This window comes from Hyaena hyaena, unplaced genomic scaffold (assembly GCF_003009895.1).
Source record: "Hyaena hyaena isolate Hyena2069 unplaced genomic scaffold, ASM300989v1 scaffold_4, whole genome shotgun sequence".
Classification (NCBI taxonomy): Eukaryota; Metazoa; Chordata; class Mammalia; order Carnivora; family Hyaenidae; genus Hyaena; species Hyaena hyaena.
The window spans coordinates 5,411,695-5,434,208 of NW_024080636.1; the positions used below are offsets into that span (position 1 = coordinate 5,411,695).

The following is a 22,514-nucleotide window of genomic DNA, read 5'->3' on the forward strand; positions in this document are numbered from 1 at the left end:
TCACCTCTTCCTTGAAGATCTGGAAACTCTGAGCACTGGAAGCATAGCCTTAACCTCAGCCCCAAGGGTGGGTGAAGTCAGCAGGTACCCCAGGCCACCGAGGCTGGTGGGCACCCCTGTGGGGCTCAGCAGGGGAGAGAAGGTGACAGTGGTGCACGCACAGCAGGTGCCAGACTCCCCATGGGGGCAGGGCCCAGGGGATCAGCTTGACTCAGCACCTGTGAGCCTGGGGAGGGGCGGCAGGAGCGCCGGGTCATTAGGAAGGAGCCGCTGGCCGAGGGTGGTGACAAGCCCACGTCCTTAGCAGCGAGCTGAAGATGTTTGTGGGTGTTCACCGAGGACGCAGCTACGGTGTCCGCGCCGGGCAGGGGCCGAGAACGGGTGCTGACAGCCTGCAGAGTATCTCTTCATCAGAGCTAAAGCCCTTGTTTACTTAGAAGAGCCTGGAATTCCACCCGGGCTGCTGGGCATTTCACTTTTGAAACATAAGCCCGGAGAGTGAAGGGGGGGATGCCGTGCCCAGATTCTCCTTCTGAGCATGAACTTGGTGCTCCTGACCGGAAGCCAGCGCTGGTGCGGGAGGCCCTCTCCAGCCCCTGGCGCCGGCAAAGGCGGGCATCAGGGGCCTCACCGCACTGCCCCGTGTGTGCTTCCTAAGTCGGTGGCAGGGACGTTTCTAGAAACCAGCCTGGAATTAGCAGTCGATGCAGCAGACAGTCGGTGGCGATTTCTCAGCCTGTGGTTGTGGAAGCTCAGGCTCCAAGCTTGCTCTTTGCAAGCATCCGTGCGGCTAGTCCCCGGGTCAAGGGACTGGATAGGGCTAGTCCACGCTCCCCACCCCGGCCTTCACTGACGTCACCTCCGTAGCTGCACATCAGCCGCAGGAGTTGTCCCAGAGGACTTCCAGGGAGCCGCCCGCCTGTATCATAGGATCTTAGACAGGTCCTGGTATCATAGCAGGTGGGATGGAGGAAGGACCCTGGAGGTCAATCGCTCCCAAATGTCAACAGCTGTTGGTGACTGAGATTCAACGGGCCTGCAGACTTCACTTACGTTGCTTCCTCTGCAGGGAGGAATGCCTTCTCCAAGAAGCCCTCCCTGACTGCCCCAGACTTTGCCTCCTCCATTCTCCCCTGCTGGACTTCTCTCAGCACTGCACTTACTTAGATCCTCCACTGGCTCTGAAGCTGGAATTCTAGTATGTTCTCGGTCTCACTGAGAACAGCCCCTGGTGCCGACGGGGGAAGGCATGAACGCGTGGGGAGGTGAGGAGGGGAGCCCTCGGTCTGGCGGGGAGGTCGCCCTGCGCACCTCGGGCAGATGCTGTGCTGGGTCGCCTGGAGCACGTGCTGCAGAAGCACGGGGTCACGTGGTACCCTTTGCTCCCCGGGCACCCGAGGCCCAGAGAGGGCTGCAGTGTCTCCACAGCCCGTTGAGGATAGCGCCCAGCCTGGCCTCACCTGTCTCATCCCGGAGTGTGGGAGACTTCTCTCCGGGCCTTTGGCTGTCCCACGGGGGAAGGACGCGCCCGCAGGGCCTGGAGACGGGCTGGCCGGGCACCGCGCCAGGGAGAGCCCCGGAGTCAGCTCTTGCCACCCAGTCCTGCTCCCTGCAGACTGCAGGGCCTGGAGTTGGCAAAGTTGAGCGGGAGCTGAGCCCCAGGGGACGAGGCCTCCAGCCATGGCCTTCGTGTGGCCCCTACCCCGGTCCGGGAAGGGCCCGCTGCCACCCAGCAGCCTCATACAGCCAGGCTTCCCTGGCACTGTTACCCGCCTCCTGTCCTCAGGCTCCTGGCCCTGGCCAGGCTCCGCTGTTCAGGCTGCACCTGCGCTGAGGCTCTGTGGCCAGGGCTGCGTCTTCTCACCTGTCCGCCTGAGCTCAGGTGTCACCCTCCACAGAGGCATGGACAGCAAGGGGTCCAAAAGTGTTCCCCGTGGGGACAGCAAAGCCTGGATAAAGGGTTTCCAGGACCCCACTGTGATCTTCGATATCGCAGGGAAGGGGATCACATCTCCCCTGCTTCTTCCCAAGGGTCAGAACTGGGCATGGTGGGTAGGAAGAGTAGGTAACAAGTGCATACTGGGCATCCACTCCACACCAGGCCCAGAATCTTCTAGGCTCCTAGAAATCCTCTGTCAGGAAGGTGGCTGCAGTGAGCTCACTGTCTTTCGTCCCTGGATGTGGCAGCGGAGCCCAGGACTGACCACTGGGAGGCAGATGCTCTGCAGCGGGGACTCCAGCCTCTGGCTCCAAGTGGGACCTGCTGAGGTCTAAGACGCCTTCCCTTCTCTCCCCAGGTGTCGTGCGCCAAGTGCGGCCCATCGTGGGCCCGTTTCATGCTGTTCTGAAGCTGGAGATGAACTACGTGGTCGGGGGGGTGGTGTCCCACCGAAACGTCGTCAACGTGCACATCTTCGTCTCCGAGTACTGGTTCTGAGGGCCTGTCCTGGTGCAGCCACGCCTGCACCTCCAGGCCAAGTCATTGCTACAGCAACCATGCCTGCCCCGTTGACATCTCTTAAATTTATGTATTTGTTTGTAGCGTTAGGCCTACATGTATTGAGCTGCGCCCAGATGAATGAGTTCATCTGATGTGTTTCGGTATTTAAATGAGTCCAATTACTCGACTGTTGGTTGAAAACTTTGCTTATTGTTATTATTTCTGTAATGCAAAGGTTAACGTTTGCTTCTCTCTCTGCCTGAGGGCTGAGCGTTGCAAAGGACCAAGGAAAGAAAGACTTTTTCAGGGGGCAGCCAGTCCAGATGCCAAGGGAAAACCAGCTCTTGCACTGATTGTGTGAAATGTGACATTTGGTACTTTTTTTTGAGGGGAGGACCAGTTGGCGTATGGCCAATGACACGGCTTCAGGAGAGCAGCAGGTGTGCCCCATTCTGCGCAGAAGCTGCATAAACACGATGCCCCGGGGAGCCCTCTGAGGTGCCCCGCGGTCCTGTTGAAATGGAAATGGTAAAGCCAGAGCCTCTTAGGTTTGTGCGTGAACCCTGTGTGTTCACCAAGGGAATGGCTGGACTTTCTCTGCACCCTGCATCCGTCCTTTCTTATCAGAGGTGGGAAAATAAACAGTTTTGTGAGCCTCCTGATGGCCTGTGACTGAAAGTCTTTCAAGAAGGGGAATCTTCGCTAGCAAAGCGCCTGGGAATGTCCCCTCAGGCCTTCTCAGAGGCCCCTCTCTGCCCCCTGGGGAGGTTCGGCAGCAGGGCCCACATGTATTGGAACAGCTTCCCACCCTTGTCGTTTCTGATGCCATGCCCACCCCTGAGGAGTGTGGCCCAAGCCCACCCCGTGCCCCACGACCAGTCCTGGTAGGTGAGACATGGAGCCCTAGCATCTGCGCTTGGCATGCCTCATTCACTGTTCACAGAACCCAGCGAGGCAGGTGCGATCCTATGCAATTTCCAGATGAGTAAACAGGGTTCAATTGCCCAAGTCACACAGCTTTTTAGGCAGAAGGGATTCAAATTCAGTTTATCAGATGCCAGACTCTGCAAAGCCCTGGTCAGAAGACTCATGGACACACTGGGTGTGTCCCGCTACTGTCAGCATTGACCACAGAGCCTATGCTCCGAGGCTCACTAGGGCCCGCAGGGATGCGGCGGCGGGGCCCCTCGCTTCCACACACACCTCTCCTGCAGACCCTGCCCGGGTTTATCCCATCTTCTTAGGCACGGATGCCACTTGTGGCTCAGAGCCTCTTTCCTTCCGTGTCCCTGCTCATCTTGCAGCCTGGACCCCGGCACTGGTGAGATTTCAGCCCCATGTGGGACTTCGCCCTCTCTGGGATTTCAACGTGGCCCCAGTTCTGCAGAATGTGGCCTCTAGCCCCCTTTGGAAGTCCCCGCATTTCTGAGGTCACTCATTTGGGGGCACTGGTCCGTGAAAGCCAGGCGTGGGCTCTGGCCATCTTGAGGTGGTGGGAAGGGAGAGAACCGGTGCAGGACTGGACGATCCAGGGAGCCATCTGAGCAGCTCTGGAGGCCAGTGAATTGGGGTCTTGGCAGAGAAGGGGGAACCTGGGGTCTGGACACAGGAAGGGAAGCCTCAGGGTGAGGGGCAGGAAATAAGGCCACCTGGGGTTCTGTTTTCCTGCATGGAGTTTGGGGCAGGGGGTGAGTCTGCAGGAGACAGGCCGCTCTGGGCCCAGGCCCTTGGAGAGGGAGGTTTCTCCTGCTCCCTGAGGCCTGGAGTGGGGGTGAGGGGGTATCTCAGGGCCAAATGGGAAGACAGAAGCAAGGACCCCTGGAAAAGGGTCCTTCCCACTCTCTTTATAGGAGTTAGAATGGGAGCTGCCATTGGTGGGCAGAGCCAAGCCTCCTGCCACTGATTGGCTCTCTGGAGAGCACGTGACCCAAGCTGGCCAGTCAGCCCTTCCTGAGAGCAGGTGCTGGGACAGCACAGGGGAGGCAGAGAGGGCAGGGAGCCTCTGGGTGCAGCAGTGGGTGGGGACGGCTGGGGGAGGAGAGGGAGCTGGGCCCCTGTCCTGCCTGACTCTCAAAGAGCCAGAGAGGCCGAGTCGGCCCCCACCTTGACAGGGCCCAGCAGCATGAGTTACTGGCATCTGCCCAGCCTCAGTTTGTGCATCTGCAAAATGGAGGCAACAATCGCTGCCCGGCTGCCCTGCGCTGGAGATGGGCACAAGAGGGCTTTGCGCCTGTAAGGTGCTGTGTGTAGTCTTAATTCACTCATCGTTCAAGAGAGGAGGCAGAGGAGGATGACGATGATGATGCTAGCGAGCGCCCCCGTCAGTCGAGCCGCACCAATTCACTGTGCCAGAAAGGCATCTCTCTGACTCGGCACTTTCTTAACCGTCCATGCAACAGTCAGTGACAGTTGTGTACGTTAGACCCGGACACAACTTTTCATGTTTCACATCCATCTCCGGTTGGACAGCTGCTGGACCACTAAGTATCCCATGATTCTTGCAGAGTAATGCCTGCCGGGGACGCCTCGCTGCATGAGGGACCAGCTCACGTGAGCCGGCGGCGCCTCCGGGCCCCAGACAACAGGGATCCCTTAGAACAAAATAAAGGGGGAATCGCGAAAGGAAAGGCCAGTTTATAAGCAGGAGGAGGGGGCACACGCACACGGACACCAGACCGAATCGTTTTTGCTGATTTGGTAGAAGAAACTTGGAGGGAAGGTTCCGGAAGGTCATGTGCCGTCATATTCTACCAGAAAGCTGCGTCTGGTTTGAAGGAAGGGAACCTGCACTAATGTTCAGAGGAGCACTGCCGTGTGTGGCGGGACTGCCCGGGTCCCCTGGTGTCTGGGAGGGACCAGGCTCGACGGCAGCAGGGCCACCCCCGCACTGGGAACCCGGGACCCAGGGACGCAACGGGCTTTCCTAAGTCCCCGCGAGGTTCTCAGGTTCATTCAGGTGAAAACACCTGGTAAATCCTGCTACATGTTTGTGTTCCCAGTATTTTATCAGGGCAGTTTTGAAACAAAGTTGAACACATTTCACAGTGAATGCCAGGGTATGGACCACCTAGATTCTAACATTTTACAAGATCAATTTGCACTTTGTTTTTAATGTCTATTTATTTTGGAAAGAGAGAGAGAGAGAGAGAGCATGAGCAGGGGAGGGGCAGAGAGAGAAGGGGACAGAGGATCCCAAGCAGGCGCCGAAAGCACAGAGCCCGACGCAGGGCTCAGACTCACAAACCGCGAGATCATGACCTGAGTCGGAGTCGGACGCTCAACCGACTGAGCCCCCAGGCGCCCCAAGAGGACATTTTTATTCACGAGATGCTATATTCTCTTAGAGCCTAGTGTGGACGAGCAGTGGGGACAGACACACTCTGGAGCTCACGGGAGAGTGACATGAACTGGGGTTATGTGATGTGGCTTCCGCGGCAGGCTCCTTGCTGCCTCTGTCAGGGACACCCCAGTCGGCTTGTGCTGGGGCCACTTCCTAGACGGTCACCCTGGGCCGACGCAGATTCCCATCCAGGACAGTTCGCCTATTGTGTCCCTCCCTGGCTGTGCTCTGCTGCCTGGACGGCGTCTGGGTCCCGGCAACAATTCATTTCCGTCACGCTTCCCAGTGCCATTCATACCGAAGACGTGGGCTCCTGGCGGCTGCTCACCACCCCCATCCCCGCCCCGGGAGTGGAATGAGACGGAAAGTGACTCTTGAGTGACTTTTCTCCCTCAAGGGAGAAATAGAGCACGGCAGAGCTTGCGGACCGTGGCCCTTAGGGAGGATGGCACAGTCACCGTGACCCCGGTGATAATCACGTTACATCTCGTACAACACCTGGTACGTCAGGAACACTTCTAACTGTCCTCCAACATGCACACACACACACACACACACACACACACACACACACTTCCTCCTCAGCTCCGCGGCCAGGCCAGCTCGGGGCCACCTTCTCATAAGGAGACACCCGTCTCACTCCCTGGGTGACCCTCAGCTCTCATCACCCCAGAACTCACAGTGAGACCGCCCATCCTGTGGCCGCCCGTCACGTCTCCGCAGTGCCAGCATCCCCAAGATCCTGGATCTGTGACTTGACTTTTTAAAACTTCGTATTGGGCGCCTCGGGGGCCCAGCTGGTTGAGCATCTGACTCTTGATTTCGCCTCAGGTCATGGTCCCGGGATCATGGGATCGAGCCCCGAGTCAGGCTCTGCGCTAGGCATGGAGCCTGCTTAAGATTCTCCCTCTCTCTCTCTCTCTCTCTGCCTCCCACTCCGCTCGAAAAAAACCCCAAAACTTGTTATTGTCAAACTTTTTCTAACGCATTAAAGTATAGAGAAGAGTGTGTGAAAGCTCTCATACCCGTCACCCGGCTTCAACAATCACATTACCACCTTTTTACTATTCCTCTTAGCATCTCCCTTCTCTCGACGCCTTTTGTTTTCCAGGAGTATTTTTTTTTCAATAGACTTTATTTTTTAGAACAATTTTAGATCCACAGAACAGTTGTTCTGAAGACAGCACAGATCCCACACGGATCCCCGGCCCCCGGTTTCTCCACTGTTAATAGCTGCCATTAGTCTGGTCCGTCTGTTACAATTAATGAATCCATATCGATGCATCGCTGTTAACAGTGAAGAAATATGTACTTTATTTCGGTTCTCTTGGCTTGTACCTAATACCCTCCTTGTTCCAGGACCCCATCTAGGACACCACGTTACATTTAATTGTTGTGTCCCCTGAGTCCCTCTGGGCTGTGACAGTTTCTCACACTTCCTGTGTTGTTAATGACCTTGGCAGTTTTGAGGCGTACTGGACGGGCATTTTGTAGGATGCCCCTCAGCTGGGCTTTGTCTGATGGTTTTCTCGTGGTCAGATTGGGTTATGGGTTTGGGGGAGGAAGACCACAGAGGGGAAGGGTCCTTCTAGTCTATCACAGAAGGGCATTTGCCATCAACACGACCGAGCACAGTCAATGCTGACCTTCGTCATCTGGGTGAGGTGCGTCCGTCAGGCTTCTCTGCTGTGAGGTCACTCTGTCCACCTGTCCATTCTGTCTTCTTTGGGAGGAAGGCACTACGCACAGCCTGCCTTAAAGAAAGAGGAATTGGAAAAAAAAAAAAAAGAAAGAAAGAAAGAAAGAAAGAGGAACTGTTTTCCACCATCTTGAGGGCAGAGTGCGGGAATTATTTTAAAGCAAATCCCAGACATGTCACTTCATGTTTAAATACTTTAAATACTTTGTTAATATACATTTCTAATGGTAAGGGCTTTTCTTTTTTTAAGTTTATTTATTTATTTTGAGAGAGAGAGAGAGCAGTAGGGGCAGAGAGAGAGGGAGAGAGAGAGAATCCCAAGCAGGCTGCGCACTGTCAGTGCAGAGCTCAACGCGGGGCTCGAACTCACAGAGCGTGAGATCGTGACCTGAGCCGAAATCAAGAGCCGGACGCTTAACCGACTGAGCCACCCAGGTGTCCCCTAACGATAAGGGCTTTTAAAAACATGACCATCATACCTGTTACACCAAACCAAGGTAACAATGATTCTTTATGTCTAATAAGTGGCTTATGGTATTTCTAATTCAACTCCACAAGCACTTGGTAGGCTGGGTATAAGGAGGGGGGAGGGAGTGGTACAAGATAAAGAATTCGTGTTCCCTGCTCCCTGGGGTGGGGGGATGGGGAGCTAAATAGATGGCAGTTATTTCCTTAACAAAAGGAACTTTTCATTTACCAAAGGGCCAGCCTCCACCTTGCGCTCACGTCGTACAGAAAATGGACTTGCCCCGCTCTGTTCTTCAAACCTCAGCCCGAACATGAGGCTTCGCCCAGAGTGGAGGCTTCTCCTGGGCCCCCCGACCCGCCCGGGCCGCAGACTTCCCTTCTACGACCAGTGTTTCAATCGCGCGTCCCTGGTAATCCTGAACTGCCTGCCGCGGAGTCCCGGACGGGGTCACCTCCTTCCAGTGGGGCCCTGGCCGCTGAGAGGTTACGTGATCAGAGCCCGGAACTAGAAGACAGAGAAGGGGATGGCATGAGCCGGGTCCCCTGTGTCCCAGCTCCCAAGTCTGGTTGGAGAGTAGGGCCGGGGGCTGAGGTGAGGCGAGGTGGGCTGGAGGGACCCTCCCCTCCGACTCTGTCCGGTAACTGAAATAAAGTTCAAAGTTAGAAGGAACACACGTAGATCCCCCCGTACTATCTCCATGCAGGCAGTTGAATAGTGCCCCCTCCCAAAAGATGGGTCTAAGTCCTGGTCCCTGGCACCCGTGAGTGTGACCTTACGAGGAGATAGGGTCTTTGCAGGTGCGATCAAGTGGAGGTGCCTGGGCGAACCCGTTCTGGAATGAGGGCGAGGCTTAAGCCCAATGACCTGTGTGAGTATAAAAGAAAACAGAGAGACTCGATGTGCAGACCCAGAGTGAATGGCCATGTGAAGAAGGGATCTGCCCACAAGCCAAAGATGGGCCGCCGGCCACCAGAAGCTGGGAGAGTGGAAAGAATTCTCCCTCAGAGCCTCCAGAAGGCGTTAACCTTGACGACACCTTGATTTCTGGCCGCGGACCCCCCAGAGCTGGGAGAGCACAGGTCGCTGCTGTTTGGAGCCACCAAAGTTGTGACGGCAGGAAAGCTGGGAAACCAATGTGCGTGCGTGCGTGTGTGTGTGTGTGTGTGTACATATATGTGTATGTATCTTTTCCAAATTCCTGCCCAGTAATACATCTCTTGGTTTATACATTTCTTGGAGAGCACAGATAGTGAATTAATAACTGCGATTTTCTCATATTTTGCCAAAATGAGGCATCCTGAGTGTGGGTACACGTGCCTTGCATGTCCCTTTGGTCTCAGCCTTGAGAGGAGCAGCTTCATCGGGGACACCCGTGGCCCCAGGATTTGCTGCCAGGAGGGAAAGTGCGGCCGCGGTCCGTTTGGAGAGTTCAGCCGTGATTCCCGGTGTCCACGGCGAGCTCGAGGTGCCGCAGTTTAATTATTAAACCTCGCGGGGCATCAGAAGGGTTGGGCACACGGTGACGAGTGATCGCTTTTCCACACGCCGCTTTATTCCTACTTGCGCAGCTCCCGTACCAATCAGTGTCGTGTACGTCAGCGATGGTGCCGTGATGACGCCTGAAATGATGGACGGGAAAGGGTCGTCAGTACGCGTCAGAGAGAAGGGAGTTGAAGACTTAAACCTCCCGCCTTCGGTCTCCCTGCAGACAGATGTCACCCCAGCTTGTTCCTTGATTTTCAGGCACGTAGCCTCCACCCTGTGAGCGAGCTGTCTTCCCGACGGTGCCTTTGGTGCCCCGGGAAGTAAGCACAGGTCTCTTCCTGGCTGGACCCCGTCCTGAGCCACCCTAGACCTGCTCACGTCAACAGCCCTGGCCCCCGGTCCCGCCTTTCCCGGTAACTTGTTCCTTTAGAGCAAAGCAGAGCCTGTGCGCTCTGGTCACGTCCCTTCACGTGCTCTCATCCACTCATTCATTCATTCATTCGCCCATCACCTCACTTCACCCCCTCCCACTGGTGACGCATTCATCTGAGTCTCCCCCCAGCTGCCGGCTACCCTTCCACAACCCAGGTCGATGGAGCTCCTGATGCTCCCAGATCCCTCAGGGACGCCCACACCAGCCTCACGGCGTGGCTCCCGGAGGCCCCGGGGGCCCCGCCTTTACACGACCCCTCCCCCCACTCTACGAAGGGTCCAGACGCACACAACTTATTCACACACACAGATCCCTCCACCTGGGATAACATTGCTTCCACCTTCTCTGCCCGGCGAACTTCTCCTGACCCTACAAGACCCGGCACAAAATGCCCACTGGCTTAGGTTCACATCCAAAGGAATCGAAAGCAGGGACTCGCACAGATATTTGTATATAGGTGTTCAGGGCAGCAGCGTTCACAACCCGAGAGTCCCTCAGCAGATGAACGGACAAACCAAACGTGGTCCGCACATACAACGGAATATTATTCACCCATGAAAAAGAAGGAAACAAGCCAGACACAGAAGGACACCTAGTGTATGGTGCTAGTTAAATGAGGTAGATACGTGGACTAGGAAAATTACATAGAGATAGAAGACAGAATAGAGGTTTCCAGGGCTGAGGGGATGTTTGAGGGCGTCAGTGTTCAACGGGCAGAGTTTGCACTGGGGGAGATGAAGAGCTTTTAGGTAGAGACGGGATAGGTTCAATAATACTGCAAACGTATTTGGTGTCAATGCTGTTCTCTTATGAGTGGCTCATCCAGTAACTTCCATGCCATGCGTGTTTTATCATAATTTTTTAAAGAGTGAAAAATTCTGTTAATGTTTATTTCTTTTTGAGACAGAGTGAAAGCGGGGGAGGGGCAGAGAGAGAGGGAGACACAGAATCTGAAGCAGCTCCAGGCTCCAAGCTGTCAGCACAGAGCCCGACGTGGGGCTCGAACCCATGAACTGTGAGATCCCAACCTGAGCTGAAGCCAGGAGCTCAACCAACTGAACCTCCCAAGTGCCCCTTAAGAATTTTTTTTAAGCAATCTCTATACCCAGCGTGGGGCTCAGATTCACAACCCTGAGATCAAGGGTCGCACACGCCACTGACTGAGCCAGCCGGGTGCCCCTGATTTAAAAACAAAACAAAACAAAACTCTGAAAGCAATCCCAGTGTCTGTGAGGCCCCTCCCTCAGTTTCCCGAGTGTGATCAGTTCTTCCCTTCTCTGTGCGTGTGGAATCTTCCTGCGGTAGCCGTTTGCCGAAGTGTACTTTAAATGTCCATTGAGGGGGCACCTGGGGGGCTCAGTCCATAAAGGCTCCGACTCTTGGTTTCGGCTCAGGTTCAAGTTCAAGCCCTGCATTGGGAGCCTGATTGAGGTTCTGTGTCTCCCTCTCTCTCTGTCCCTCCCCTGCTCATACTCTGTCTTTCTCTCTGAAAAATAAACGTTAAAAATTTTTTAAAAATTTTAATAAACACCTCAACCGATGGTCCTCTCTGAAGCGAAATCTGTGAGTTCTCAGGTCAAGGTTGGCAAAGACCAGAAGCCAGTCAGCTCCCTCCACCTGCCTCACCCCCAGCCTCCGACCTCCAGCCTCTGCCCTGAACCGAGGACCGCCTGGTCCCCTTCAAATTCCATATTTACCGGATTGTGTTCATACCACCAGCCTGGGGGAGACAAGGGGTAAGAATGATAAAAAGCACGTGTGTGATGATACCTCCGTAAATACAGTTTAGGTTTTAAAGAGGTAACTACACACCCGAGCGGGGCGAACCCCGAAGTACGAGGCGCTGCTTTCACTGCGGCCAGCCGTCCGGGGTTTAAAAATTAGAAAGGAATGTTTTCCACTCTGCACAGTGGAAACACTCTTATCCCACGGCCTATCTTGACAACTTGATGGTGGCGCTTCTCAGCCCAGCCTAGATAATTGCATAATTAATTGTGTGCAGGTAACTCACCGGGAGAAGGTGCTTATTAGGAGCGGGGAGCCCGACGCCCACTCTCCCCTGGAAAGCCGCCAGGCTCGTCTCTGCGCCAAGTCCCCGTGTGAAGGAGCCACCCGCCAGCGTGCAGCGCCTTCTGTGTGCACCTCTGCTCACGGGACAGCCGACCCGAGAGCCCGGGGCCCCTGTCACTGCCCGTTTGTTCCATTGGGTCAAGTCTGAGGCTGTTCCTTGGGACCCAGGCCCTGCGAGGGTCGGTGCAGTGAGGCTGAAGAGCCAGGAGTGTCCCTTGGGCCTCCGGTCCTTCTCCCTTTGGTTTCCTGAGACGCTTCTAGAAAGCCAGCCTCTGCCTCCTTCCCCCCGCACCCCCACGATGGCGGACGTAGCTCAGGGCCTGATGCGCCTGTGCCCGGCTGGTTCCTTGAGTCCTGGCCTAGTCCCGATGCTGGGACACGAGTCAGGCCCAGCCTCAGGGCCCTGGGCCTTCAGGGAGCCTGGCCGTCCCTCAGTGGCCTGTCACCCAGAGCACGGCGGATGTGGGCCCTGATACGAGCCCTGGTATCGCTGAATCAAATATTTTGGCTGCTGGAGGCGGGGAAGTGGCTCCCAAACCAGACTTGGTTCTTTAACCCCCATCCCCCCACCATCGCCAAGATTCTTGGCCTCTGGTGCCTCCTTCTGTGAGACGCACATTCCCAAGGGCCTCTCCCCACCTTGCTCTTCCGCGACGGGGCGGGGACGTGTGCTGGAGGGCCGGCCGGGGCTGTTGCGGAGGGGGTGTTGGAGTACCTCCGTCACGCCGCAGCCCTGCAGGCGTCTCCCTCCCTCCCTCTGCAGGAAACTCGGAACAAAGTACTCGGTGTCTGTGGATGGTCAGCTTGCAACCGCTTGCCTGTGAGCCTAGGATGACGTTAGCGGATGTTACAGAAACCACGCTGTAGGGAAGCCTGCGCCTCTCTCTCCCCCTGCGCCTCTCCCCGCCCCGCGCCTCTCCCCCCCTGCGCCTCCCCCCGCCACGCCTCCTCCCCCCTGCACCTCTCCAGGAACCTAGAGTCTGCCCTGGAGCCCAGGCTTCAGGCAAGACTATAATGGTGAAGGTCAGGCAGGGGTGGGAGGTGAGGGGAGACAGGCACGCAGAGCTCCGGGCATGGAATAGGGCCAAGGAAGAGCGGGGGTCACCTGGAGGGCAGGGTCCAGAAACCACTGAAATGTCACAGAGCAAATGTGGCCATGAAGCAGCCTTCTCGGGGCAGTGTCCTCAACGGGACACCTGAGAGGCCACCAGCCTACTTGTAATGGAAATTACACCACCACCAACTCCGACCCGACACCACATTCTTGCAGGAAACCCTCCCTCCCGGCCCTGAGCCCCGTGCCCCGGCCGCCCGCCCCAGGCCCTGCACCTGCGAGGGTGACTTATTCCAGTCCGTGTGCGCGTGGACGGTGATCCGTCCTGAGAGGTGAAAGCCAGCTTTGGGTTCCTTGTGCGCAAAGGCAGATAGATCCCGGGAGAAACCTTCAGCTTCCCAAGAAAGCACCCTCCCCCCCCCACCTGGGATCCTTTTCTCTCTGACTCGTACACTGCCATGCATGCAGCAGGTGCCTAATTCTTGCCTGCCCCAGCAGGAAGAGTGTGCATTTGTAAAAAGAATCGATTTCCGCACAGTCTCCCTAGATGGGCCTTTACTGTCAGGAACCGGTGGAGCCCTGGAAAGCGGAGCGCCCGTCAGCCTCCCAAACCGAGGTCACAGCACCGAGAGCACCAGGCACCCCAGGACCATGCACTAACGGCACTGACGTCCTGGGGACCCACTCGGGCCTCTACCAAGGCCGACTTGTGCTAAGAACGTCAGGTTTGCTGGTGAAGACAAAGAAATCCATCCCGGCACAATTAACCCAAATGGGGTCCGGGGCACTGTCCACACTCCAGACATCGGTGGTTCTGAGGGAGAGTAGACAGACTTCTTTTTTTTTTTTGCCCACAAAACTTTGGCAGAGAATATTAACCCGGCTGCTCGGTCGGTCTGTGGCCCTCCGGCCAGGCCTTCTGTTTGTTACACGACAGGAAGACGTGTGCAGCTGGAGGTGAGGCCTGGGAGGGGGGTGACGGCTCGAACCCGGGCCCGGCTCCCTCGGGGGCTCAGGGAGGGGCGGCACGCGGAGCACTGAGACGGAAGCCGCCTGGCGCTCAGAGTCTGTTCCTACCAGAGATCGGAAACGAAAAGCCGCTTCCGACTGGACCAGGATGGCTTTGTTTAGGGAACTTTCACCAGCCTGGCGCACGCCGCCTCCAGGCAGCCCTGGGAGGTCATTGCTGGTCACCGCCTGGCAGAGGACAAAGTGGAGCCTCAGGAGCCCAGGGACCGCCCGCCCCCCGCGCTCCCTCCCCTGGGGCCCTCCGAGGCTCCTTCCGCTGCAGACACGGCGGGGAGACCAGCTCCCCGCAAGCCCCGAGGAACTTTGTGGAACCAGCCTCTCCTTCCCAACTACACTCACTGCAGGTGGATGAAACCGATAGCGTATTTACCGTGTGCAGATCCCCACATCCAAATACGCCCGAGATTAAAACAACAGCACAACAATCACCGAGGCAAAGGCACAGACGCAGGGCCTGGAGAGACTCCTCTGTGGCTGGTTGTGCGAAGCCTCCCGGGACAGGCGGGTCTGGAGCCAAAAAGGCTCGAAGGGGTTCCTTTCCTCCCTTCTCCCCGTAGGACCCGCACCCCACGTCTAGCGCTTTTCTCCAGCTCAGGCTAAGATCGTCCTCAGACTTTTCTTCAACTGGGTCAGTTTTCTCATCTGAACAATGGGTCTGATAATTACTGCCTCACGGAGCTTTGGGGAGAAGGAAGGGAGATGATGAATGTAAACACAGGGCACAGTGCCTGGCCGGGCAGAGGTGCGCAGGGAATCCGGTTCTTCCCTGGAGACACCCTTGTGGGCTCTCGGTAAACGTCACTTCACACTAATGCCATTGGTATCTTAAATTTTAAACAAGTCTTGATCGCACATCTTCAAAAGTGCAGGTACAGAGCCAGGTCCAGAAACCCAGCGGACAAGACACAGAGACCACCCGGATAATGGTGTGGGGGCCTTTCCAGGCCCAGAAGAAGCCAATTTCTTTTCTTTTTTTTTTTTTAACCCCATTTATTTATTTTTGAGAGAGAGAAACAGAGCATGAGCAGGAGGAGAGAGAGAGACACAGAATCGGAAGCAGCTCCAGGCTCCGCGAGCTGTCAGCACAGAGCCCGACGTGGGGCTCGAACCCACGGACCGTAAGATCATGACCTGAGCCGAGGTCAGGCACTTAACTGACTGAGTCCCCCAGGCGCCCTGAAGCCAATTTCCTTAACTGCCTGTTGCACCTACTGGACCGAGTTTTGTTTCCATCATTTTTATTGTGTTAGTTTTCCCTCTATGCACCAGGATGTTTACGACAAAACACATTTCAATTTCACAAATATTTTGAGAAATAAATTTCAAAAAAAAAAAAAAAAACAGCCAATGGATCAGTTATAGGTTAACTCCCCTAACTTTACTAATAAAAGCACTGTATGCTTTCAGAAGCCTGAGAATCAACATAACCCTTTTCACTTTGGCCACTGGGAGGCTCAAATCTAAATTTAATGTCCAATTGAATAACACCCTGACCTCCTGCCTTGTTTCTGATCTCCTTTATCTTCCTCTATAATGTTCTAAAACATGCTCGTTAAGGGAAATCATCTCATCCTTTTCAAAAAGGAGGCACAAATTATTATGTTGTAAAAGGTGAAGAGAATATTACAACAGGTATCACCTGATGCAAGAGCCAAAAGGTAGAAGAAACCTAAGTGTCCTTTGACAAATGGATAAACCAAATGTGGTCTATACTTACGGTGGAATATTGTATGTAAAATTCCTTAACAAGGAGGAGATTCTGACCCCTGCTGTGACGTGGATGAACCTTGAAGACACGTTGCTCAGTAAAACCAGAGGGACACAGAAGGACACGCACTGTGTGATTCCACTTACCTGAAGGACCCAGAGAAGTCAAGTTCACAGAGACAGGAAGTGGAGTGGAGGTTACCAGAGAATGAGGAAGTGCTTAATAGGAGCTCTTCTAGTTCAGGAAGAGGGAAAAGTTCAGAAGGTGGACGGTGGGGATGGCTGTGCGCCGTGTGAATGTTCCAGTGTGTGGCTTTTACCACAACTTTTTCAAAGTTTAAAAAAAAAAAAGAAATCACCTGAAAATGAACACTATAAAACTTCTGTCTTCTAGAAAATGCCCTAGGCTAATCTCTGCCATTTTATTCTTAGTAGAGGGATAGATAACGTGGTGGCTTCCTCATTCGGATGCATCTGCCCTCCTACCAAAGTTAGTGATGTTCTAGAACTCTCCAAGGAGGCATCGGAGCACAGAGGCAGCTCGTCCCCACCGCCACCGGGTGCAGCTAACAAAATCTCACTGAAACATGATGCGTGAGCAACGCCGCGTCCCCAGAGCAGACCCGCGTGCCCCGGACAGGAGCACCGTGAATGTGGTCTCTCAGCCCCAGCAGCGACTGTCACCACGGCTGTATTTGATCCCTGGCCCGCAGGTATTCACACCGTTTCCCCCATCATTAGTCGTGTCATATCATCACCCGCAATTTTGCTCGTCATCCCCCATCCCTCCCCCATTGGGGGAGGGATGCGCCATCAGAATACGGGGCATCGAGGAAGAGAGCAGGAAAGGAGGGAGGCCGGGGGGACGACGCGCGAGCCCGCTGCTGGCCTGCGGCTGGTGCCGGGCGCGGCCCACAGAGACGCTTTGTCCGGCTGGGCCCCGGCGGCCCTGGCTGGCGACTGCAGGGGCCCTCAGTCCATTTCCTGAAGGCTGGCTGGCGCCTCAGAAGCCTGGCGGGGTTTCCGCCTGACTCAGCGGCCCCCGGGGGCTGTCCCCTGAGCTGGGGGTGACCGTGGCCTGTCTGAGGCAGGGCAGGGATGCGGTTTCCATGGCAACTGGCTACCGCCAGCCAGAGTACCGCAGGGGAGGGCTCCGACTGTGGAGGCAGATGGCCTGGATTGGAGTCCTGGCTCTGCCACTGACAAGCTCTGTGTCATTGGCACGTAGCTAAACCTCCCTGAGATTGACGTGGGGACCGTGATCCTACTTGTGAACGCTCCCAGAAACTCCCGGCACCTGCCGCTCAGCCCCCGCCCTCTTCCCCATCAGCGTAGCGTGAAAAGTGCAGTCCTGGCCGTTTAGGTGACAAGGCCCCCGGGCCCCTCCTGCGGCTCAGCTGGTCCCCGACCTGCCCTCCGCCCGTGGAGGGCGGCCTCCGAGGGACGATGCGCAGGCCCTTCTCAGAACCACTCCGGCTGGCGTCCCGCGATCAGCAGGGCTAAATCCTAAGGGCCTGACCCAGATGTTCCGCCCACCTCCTCGTCTCTGCCGGACGTCGGGCTCCGACCCAGAACCGGGCAGAAACGCTAACGATGCCCACAAGGTGCTAGATAAACAGAGAGCGGGATCCTGGCCCAAGACAGCCAGAAACAAACCCGCAGCAAGGAAGTTCGGCTACACGCGCAATGCCTGGCGCGGCGCTCGGCGCACAGTCAGCTTGTAGTAAATACCAGCTCCCTTTATAGCCCGGTTTTTTCCCGCCCAGAATATGGACGATCTGCTTTCCACGTGTAAGAATCGGCAGCTGTAAGGCGGGGCGAGGCCAAGGCCCGGCGGGACCGGCAGCGGGAACAGTGAGCCTGTTTGGATTCACACGGTTTGTTACCTAAGTAGCCAGAGGGAGGGAGAGCAGACACAGGTGGCTGCAACGTAAACGGTAGGTGCTGGGGGGGGCGACCCCAGACCCCGCAGAGGGTCTCATGTCCTGCCCCCGCGTCCTGAGGGGTCCGGGCACGAAGTCCCTGCCTCATCAGAACTTGGGAGCTGCTGAGAAACGGGATGTCCCACTGTCAGGACAGCCTCCTGGGTGCCCGGGGAAGAGCCTGAGAAAGGGTGTGGTCGCAGCTCCCCGGAGCCTTCCATGCTCCTCTGGCCCAGGAGGACCCCAAGACACAGACTCGGACCGGCTGTGTTTCAAGCCCTGCCCAGGTGGCCCATGTTGGGTACAGGCAGGGACCAGAGCGGAACTGTTTCCCTACAAGAATATATGTAAGATTGCTAATAAAATACTTAGTAAAATAATCAGGCTCACAGAAGTTTTTTTTTTTCAACCACAATAACTTCTTTCATTTAAAAAACTTGTTTTAATGTTTTATTTCTCAGAAAAATAGAGAGAGAGCATGACTAGGGGAGGGGCAGAGAGAGAGAGACAGAATCTGAAACAGGCTCCCGGCTCCGAGCTGTCAGCACAGGGCCCGACACGGGGCTCGAACCCACGAACTGTGAGATCATGACCTGAGCCGAAGTCGGATGCTTAACCAACTGAGCCACACAGGTGCCCCTATAATAATTTCTTTTAAAAAGGTGATTTCTGAAACATTAAAAAAAAAAGAAGAAGAAAAGGAGGGTGCCTAGATGGCTTAAGTTATTTAAGGGTCCGACTTTGGCTCAGGTCAGGACCTCACAGTTCGGGAGTTCAAGCCCTACATTGGGCTCTGTGCTGACAGTTTGAGCCCAGAGCCTGCTTCTCATTCTGTGTCTCCCTCTCTCTCTGCCTCTCCCTCACTTGTACTCTCTGCCTCAAAAAGAAATGGACATTAAAAAAATTTTTTTTTAATATTTTTATTTATTTCTAGGAGAGAGAGAGAGACAGCGTGAGCAGGGGAGGGTCAGAGAGAGAGGGAGTCACAGACTGAAACAGGCTCCAGGCTCTGAGCTGGCAGTCAGCACAGAGACCGACGCGGGGCTCGAACCCACGAACAACGAGAACATGACCAAAGCGAAAGACGGACGCTAAACCGACTAAGCCACCCAGGCACCCCATTAAAAATTTTTTTTAATTAAAAGGTGATTTCTGGGGTGCCTGGATGGCTCAGTCGGTTAAGCGCCCGACTCGATTTCAGCTCAGGTCATGATCTCACAGCTCGAGTTCCAGCCTTACGTCAGGTTCTGTGCCGACAGCGTGGAACCTGCTTGGGATTCTTTCTCTCTCTCTCTCTCTCTCTCTCTCTGACCCTCCCCTACATGCTCTCCATCACTCTCTCAAAATAAAAGAAAAATAAACTTTAAAAATAAATAAATAAAAAGGCAATTTCTACACTTGGGTCTTAGTTTGCAGTCATTTTAAAGTGAGTTTACGTTAAACCTCACTTTAAGCACACAGCTTAAAGAATGTTTATGTTTGGGGGTCCCTGGGTGGCTCGGTCGGTTGAGCATCTGACTCATGATTTCGGCTCAGGTCATGATCTCACAGTTTGTGAGTTTGAGCCCCATGTCAGGCTCTGTGCTGACAGCTCAGAGCCTGGAGCTGCTTCCGATTCTGCGTCTCCTTCTCTCTCTGCTCCTCCCCCACTCACACTCTGTCTGTCTCTCAAAAAATGAATGAACGTTAAAAAAATTAAGAATAAATAAACATTAAAACAATTTTAATAAAGAAACATTAAAAATTTTAAAAAATAAATAAAAATGTTCTTTATCCGATTAAGGATGTTTCTTTTTATTATTAATTGATGGACAGTTTATATCATGAATAAATGTGGAATCTCATCAGATGTTTTCCTGCATCAGTGGACATGATCATATGTTTTTCTCCTTTATTCTATTACTGTTACAAATTACACTGATTGATTTTCAAGTGTTAAACCAACCTTGCATTTCTGGAATAAACTCTACTTGGTCAAGAAGCATCATCCTTTTAGTGCCTCTGGGTGTGATTTACTAATGTTTTATTTAGGACCTTCATCTACATTCATGAGAGATATAAGCCTGTCAATTTCTTCTATTATAATATCCTTGTCAACTTTTAGTATCAGGGTTTGGCTGGCCTTATAAACGGAGTCGGGAGGCGTTCTCTTCTTCCTTGTTCTCTACAAGGGTTTGCGAAAGACTAGTACTATTTTTTCCTTAAAGGTCTGGAAAATGACTAGTGAAGCCAGTCTGGAGTTTCCTTTGTCAGGAGGTTTTTAATTTCAGATCTGATCATTTTAAACAGTATAGGATTCTTTGGATTTCCCATTCCTTCTTGAATTCATTTCGGTAAATTGTGGTTTTTAAAGACTGTGTCCATTTCATGGAGGGTGTCCTTTTTGTTGACATAAAGTTGTTCATAATGTCCTGTTATCCCACTTAAAATGTCATTAGGGTCTGTAGTGATCCTCTTTCATTTCCAATACAGAGGTGAAAAACATTTTGGGGTTATTTTTTCTGTTATTTTCTCCTGTACCTCGTCTCGATGGGATTATCGATATTGTTAACCTTCCAGACACCTACTTTGACTTTGCCATTTTGTTGTTATTGTTGTACCTCTTCTCCGGTTCACTGATGTCAACTCTTCTCTTGATTACAGCTGTGCTTCCATTTTCTTTAGATTTAATTTTCTCTGGTTTCATGATACAGAAGCTTAGATCGCTGACTTTCCATCTCTTTATTTTCTTCTTTCAATTAGAAAAAAAATGTTTTTAGTTTATTTATTTTGAGAGAGAGAGTGGGGGGGGTGGCAGAGAGAGGGGGGAGAGAGAGAGAGAGAGAGAGAGAGAGAGAGAGACCCAAGGAGGTTCTTCGCGGTCAGTGCAGAGCCTGATGCAGAGCTCAATCCCATGACCCGTGGGACCGAGACCCAAGCCGAAACCAAGAGTCAGAAGTTTAACGGACCGAGCGGCCCAGGCACCCGCAGCCACCTTATTTTCTAGCTCATGCATTTAACGCTAAAAATTCTCACTTAGGCGTTTCCTTAGCGGTTCCTCACAAGTTTTAATACGTTTATTTTCATGATCATTCCATTCAAAGTATTTGCTAACTTCCACTGCGATGGTCCCTCTGGCCTCTGAGTTAGTTATCCAGAAGTATGTTGCTTAATTTCCAAACACTTGGGGATTCTCCAATTATCTTTCTGTTATTAGTTTCTTGTTTAATTGCACTGTGGTCAGAGAATGCACAGAAAATGAAATGTGTGATTTCAGCCCTTTGAAATCTGTTGAGACTTGCTCTGGGGCCCAGCATATGGTCTATTTTAGTACATGGTCCGTGACTCCACTTACCCATTCCCACTCCGGTGCCACGGATACTATGTGTTCTTAGCATTTGGCCACTTATCATTGCTTTATATGGTTAATATTACCCTATATTTACCCTTTTCTTCTTTCCTTCCTGCAGCTCGGCGCTTGCTTCTATCTGGGGTCACTCTCCTTCGGCGTGAAGGACTTCCTATCAGATTTCTTGCGTGTTGATTTCCTGGCGACTAATTCTCTTAGCTTTTGAAGACATATTTGTTTTAGCCTTCATCTCTGAAAAATATCGTCTTCAAAAAGACTGGCAGCGTTTTTTTTTTCTTTCATCAATTTAATTTTTTTTACGTTTTTATTTATTTTCGAGAAACGGAGAGAGATGGAGCATGAGCAGGGGAGGAGCAGAGACAGAGGGAGACACAGAATCGTGCTGACGGAAGCAGGCTCCAGGCTCCAAGCTGTCAGCACAGAGCCCGACGCAGGGCTCGAACCCACCAACTGCAAGATCATGACCTGAGCTGAAGTTGGACACTTAACTGTCTGAGCCACCCAGGCACCCCTTTCTTTCAGCAAGTTCAAGATGTTATTCCATTGTCTCTTGGATTACGAAACTGTGAAAAGCCCTTCGGGGCCGTGTCACCTTCCACACATCATTCCAATTGTAGGAATGCATGTAGGTCACGATCTCATGGTTCGTGGGTTCGAGCCCCGCGTCGGGCTCTGTGCTGACAGCTCGGAGCCTGGATCTGCTTCGGATTCTGTGTCTCCCTCTCTGTCTGCCCCTCCCTTGCTTGTGATCTGTCTCTGTCTCAAAAATAAACATTAAATTTTTTTTTTGAAAAGAAAGAAAAGAAAATCACCTTTCCTTTCAGCTTCTCTGTTAACTCCCTCCTTTCAATGAGGAGCAGATAAAATCTCTGGTTGTTGGTTTTTTGTTTTTTGGTTTTTGCTGTGAGTTTCCAGAAGGGTCCCCATAAATCATGCCTCCTTCCACTTCTCAGGTCCCAAAGAAGCTAAGAAGCAAAGCAGGGAAGAGTAGCTACAACGCCAAAGCCCTTTTATTTTGGACACAGAGGTGCCCAGCTGAGGACGGAGGTGGATGTTTGGGACGGGGACCCCAACACTGCACCGGGCACACCCCTCACGTTTTCCCGACCAACTCAGAGCCCCGTCCTCCGAGGCAAGTGCCATTAGCTTCACCTGACAGCCAGGGGACCCAACTTCTAAGAATTAAGCCGAGGTCTTACCAGCTTGTAAGTCACCAAGTCAGGATTCAAATCCTGGTGGCCACACGGCAGGCCTGCTAAGCGAGGAGAATGTATTACGTGCTTACGTGTATGGACTCAGAGCAGCAAGCCGCCCCCTCCCCACCGCGGTGTCCTATGTCTGTTCCCTCAGTTAGCATGCTTGTCCCGGCTCTTCACCCGGCTCGCTCGGCTCTCGCAGGTCTCCCTGAAAGGCTCCTTTTCCATCTGTCCATTCTGACCCCTCTCCCAACCCAAACCTGCTCCCCTTTATAACCGTCCGTCCCGTCTTCTCATCGCCGACTTTTTTCTTTCTAGAAC

General features: G+C 53.6%; 1 protein-coding gene and 1 long non-coding RNA gene across 3 annotated transcripts in view; one reads left to right on the plus strand and one right to left on the minus strand.

Annotated features, from left to right (window-relative positions):
• Positions 1-3,102, plus strand: part of FBLN1 (fibulin 1) — an 83,337-nt gene extending 80,235 nt beyond the window's left edge. The window contains exon 17 of the mRNA XM_039234978.1: positions 2,298-3,102. Coding sequence (XP_039090909.1) covers positions 2,298-2,437 — 140 coding nt within the window. The 3' untranslated portion in view covers positions 2,438-3,102. The remainder of the gene's footprint in view (positions 1-2,297) is intronic.
• A 3,846-nt stretch (positions 3,103-6,948) lies between these two features.
• LOC120234568 lies at positions 6,949-12,664 on the minus strand. 2 transcript variants are annotated; one of them, XR_005529131.1, is made up of 4 exons: positions 12,576-12,664; positions 8,177-9,567; positions 7,427-7,534; positions 6,949-7,067 (listed from the first exon to the last, which is right to left on the minus strand). It is a non-coding gene; the product is annotated as an uncharacterized LOC120234568 (long non-coding RNA). The 2 variants fall into 2 exon arrangements; XR_005529129.1 differs by having other exon boundaries at positions 6,949-7,534.
• Positions 12,665-22,514: the final 9,850 nt, after the last annotated feature.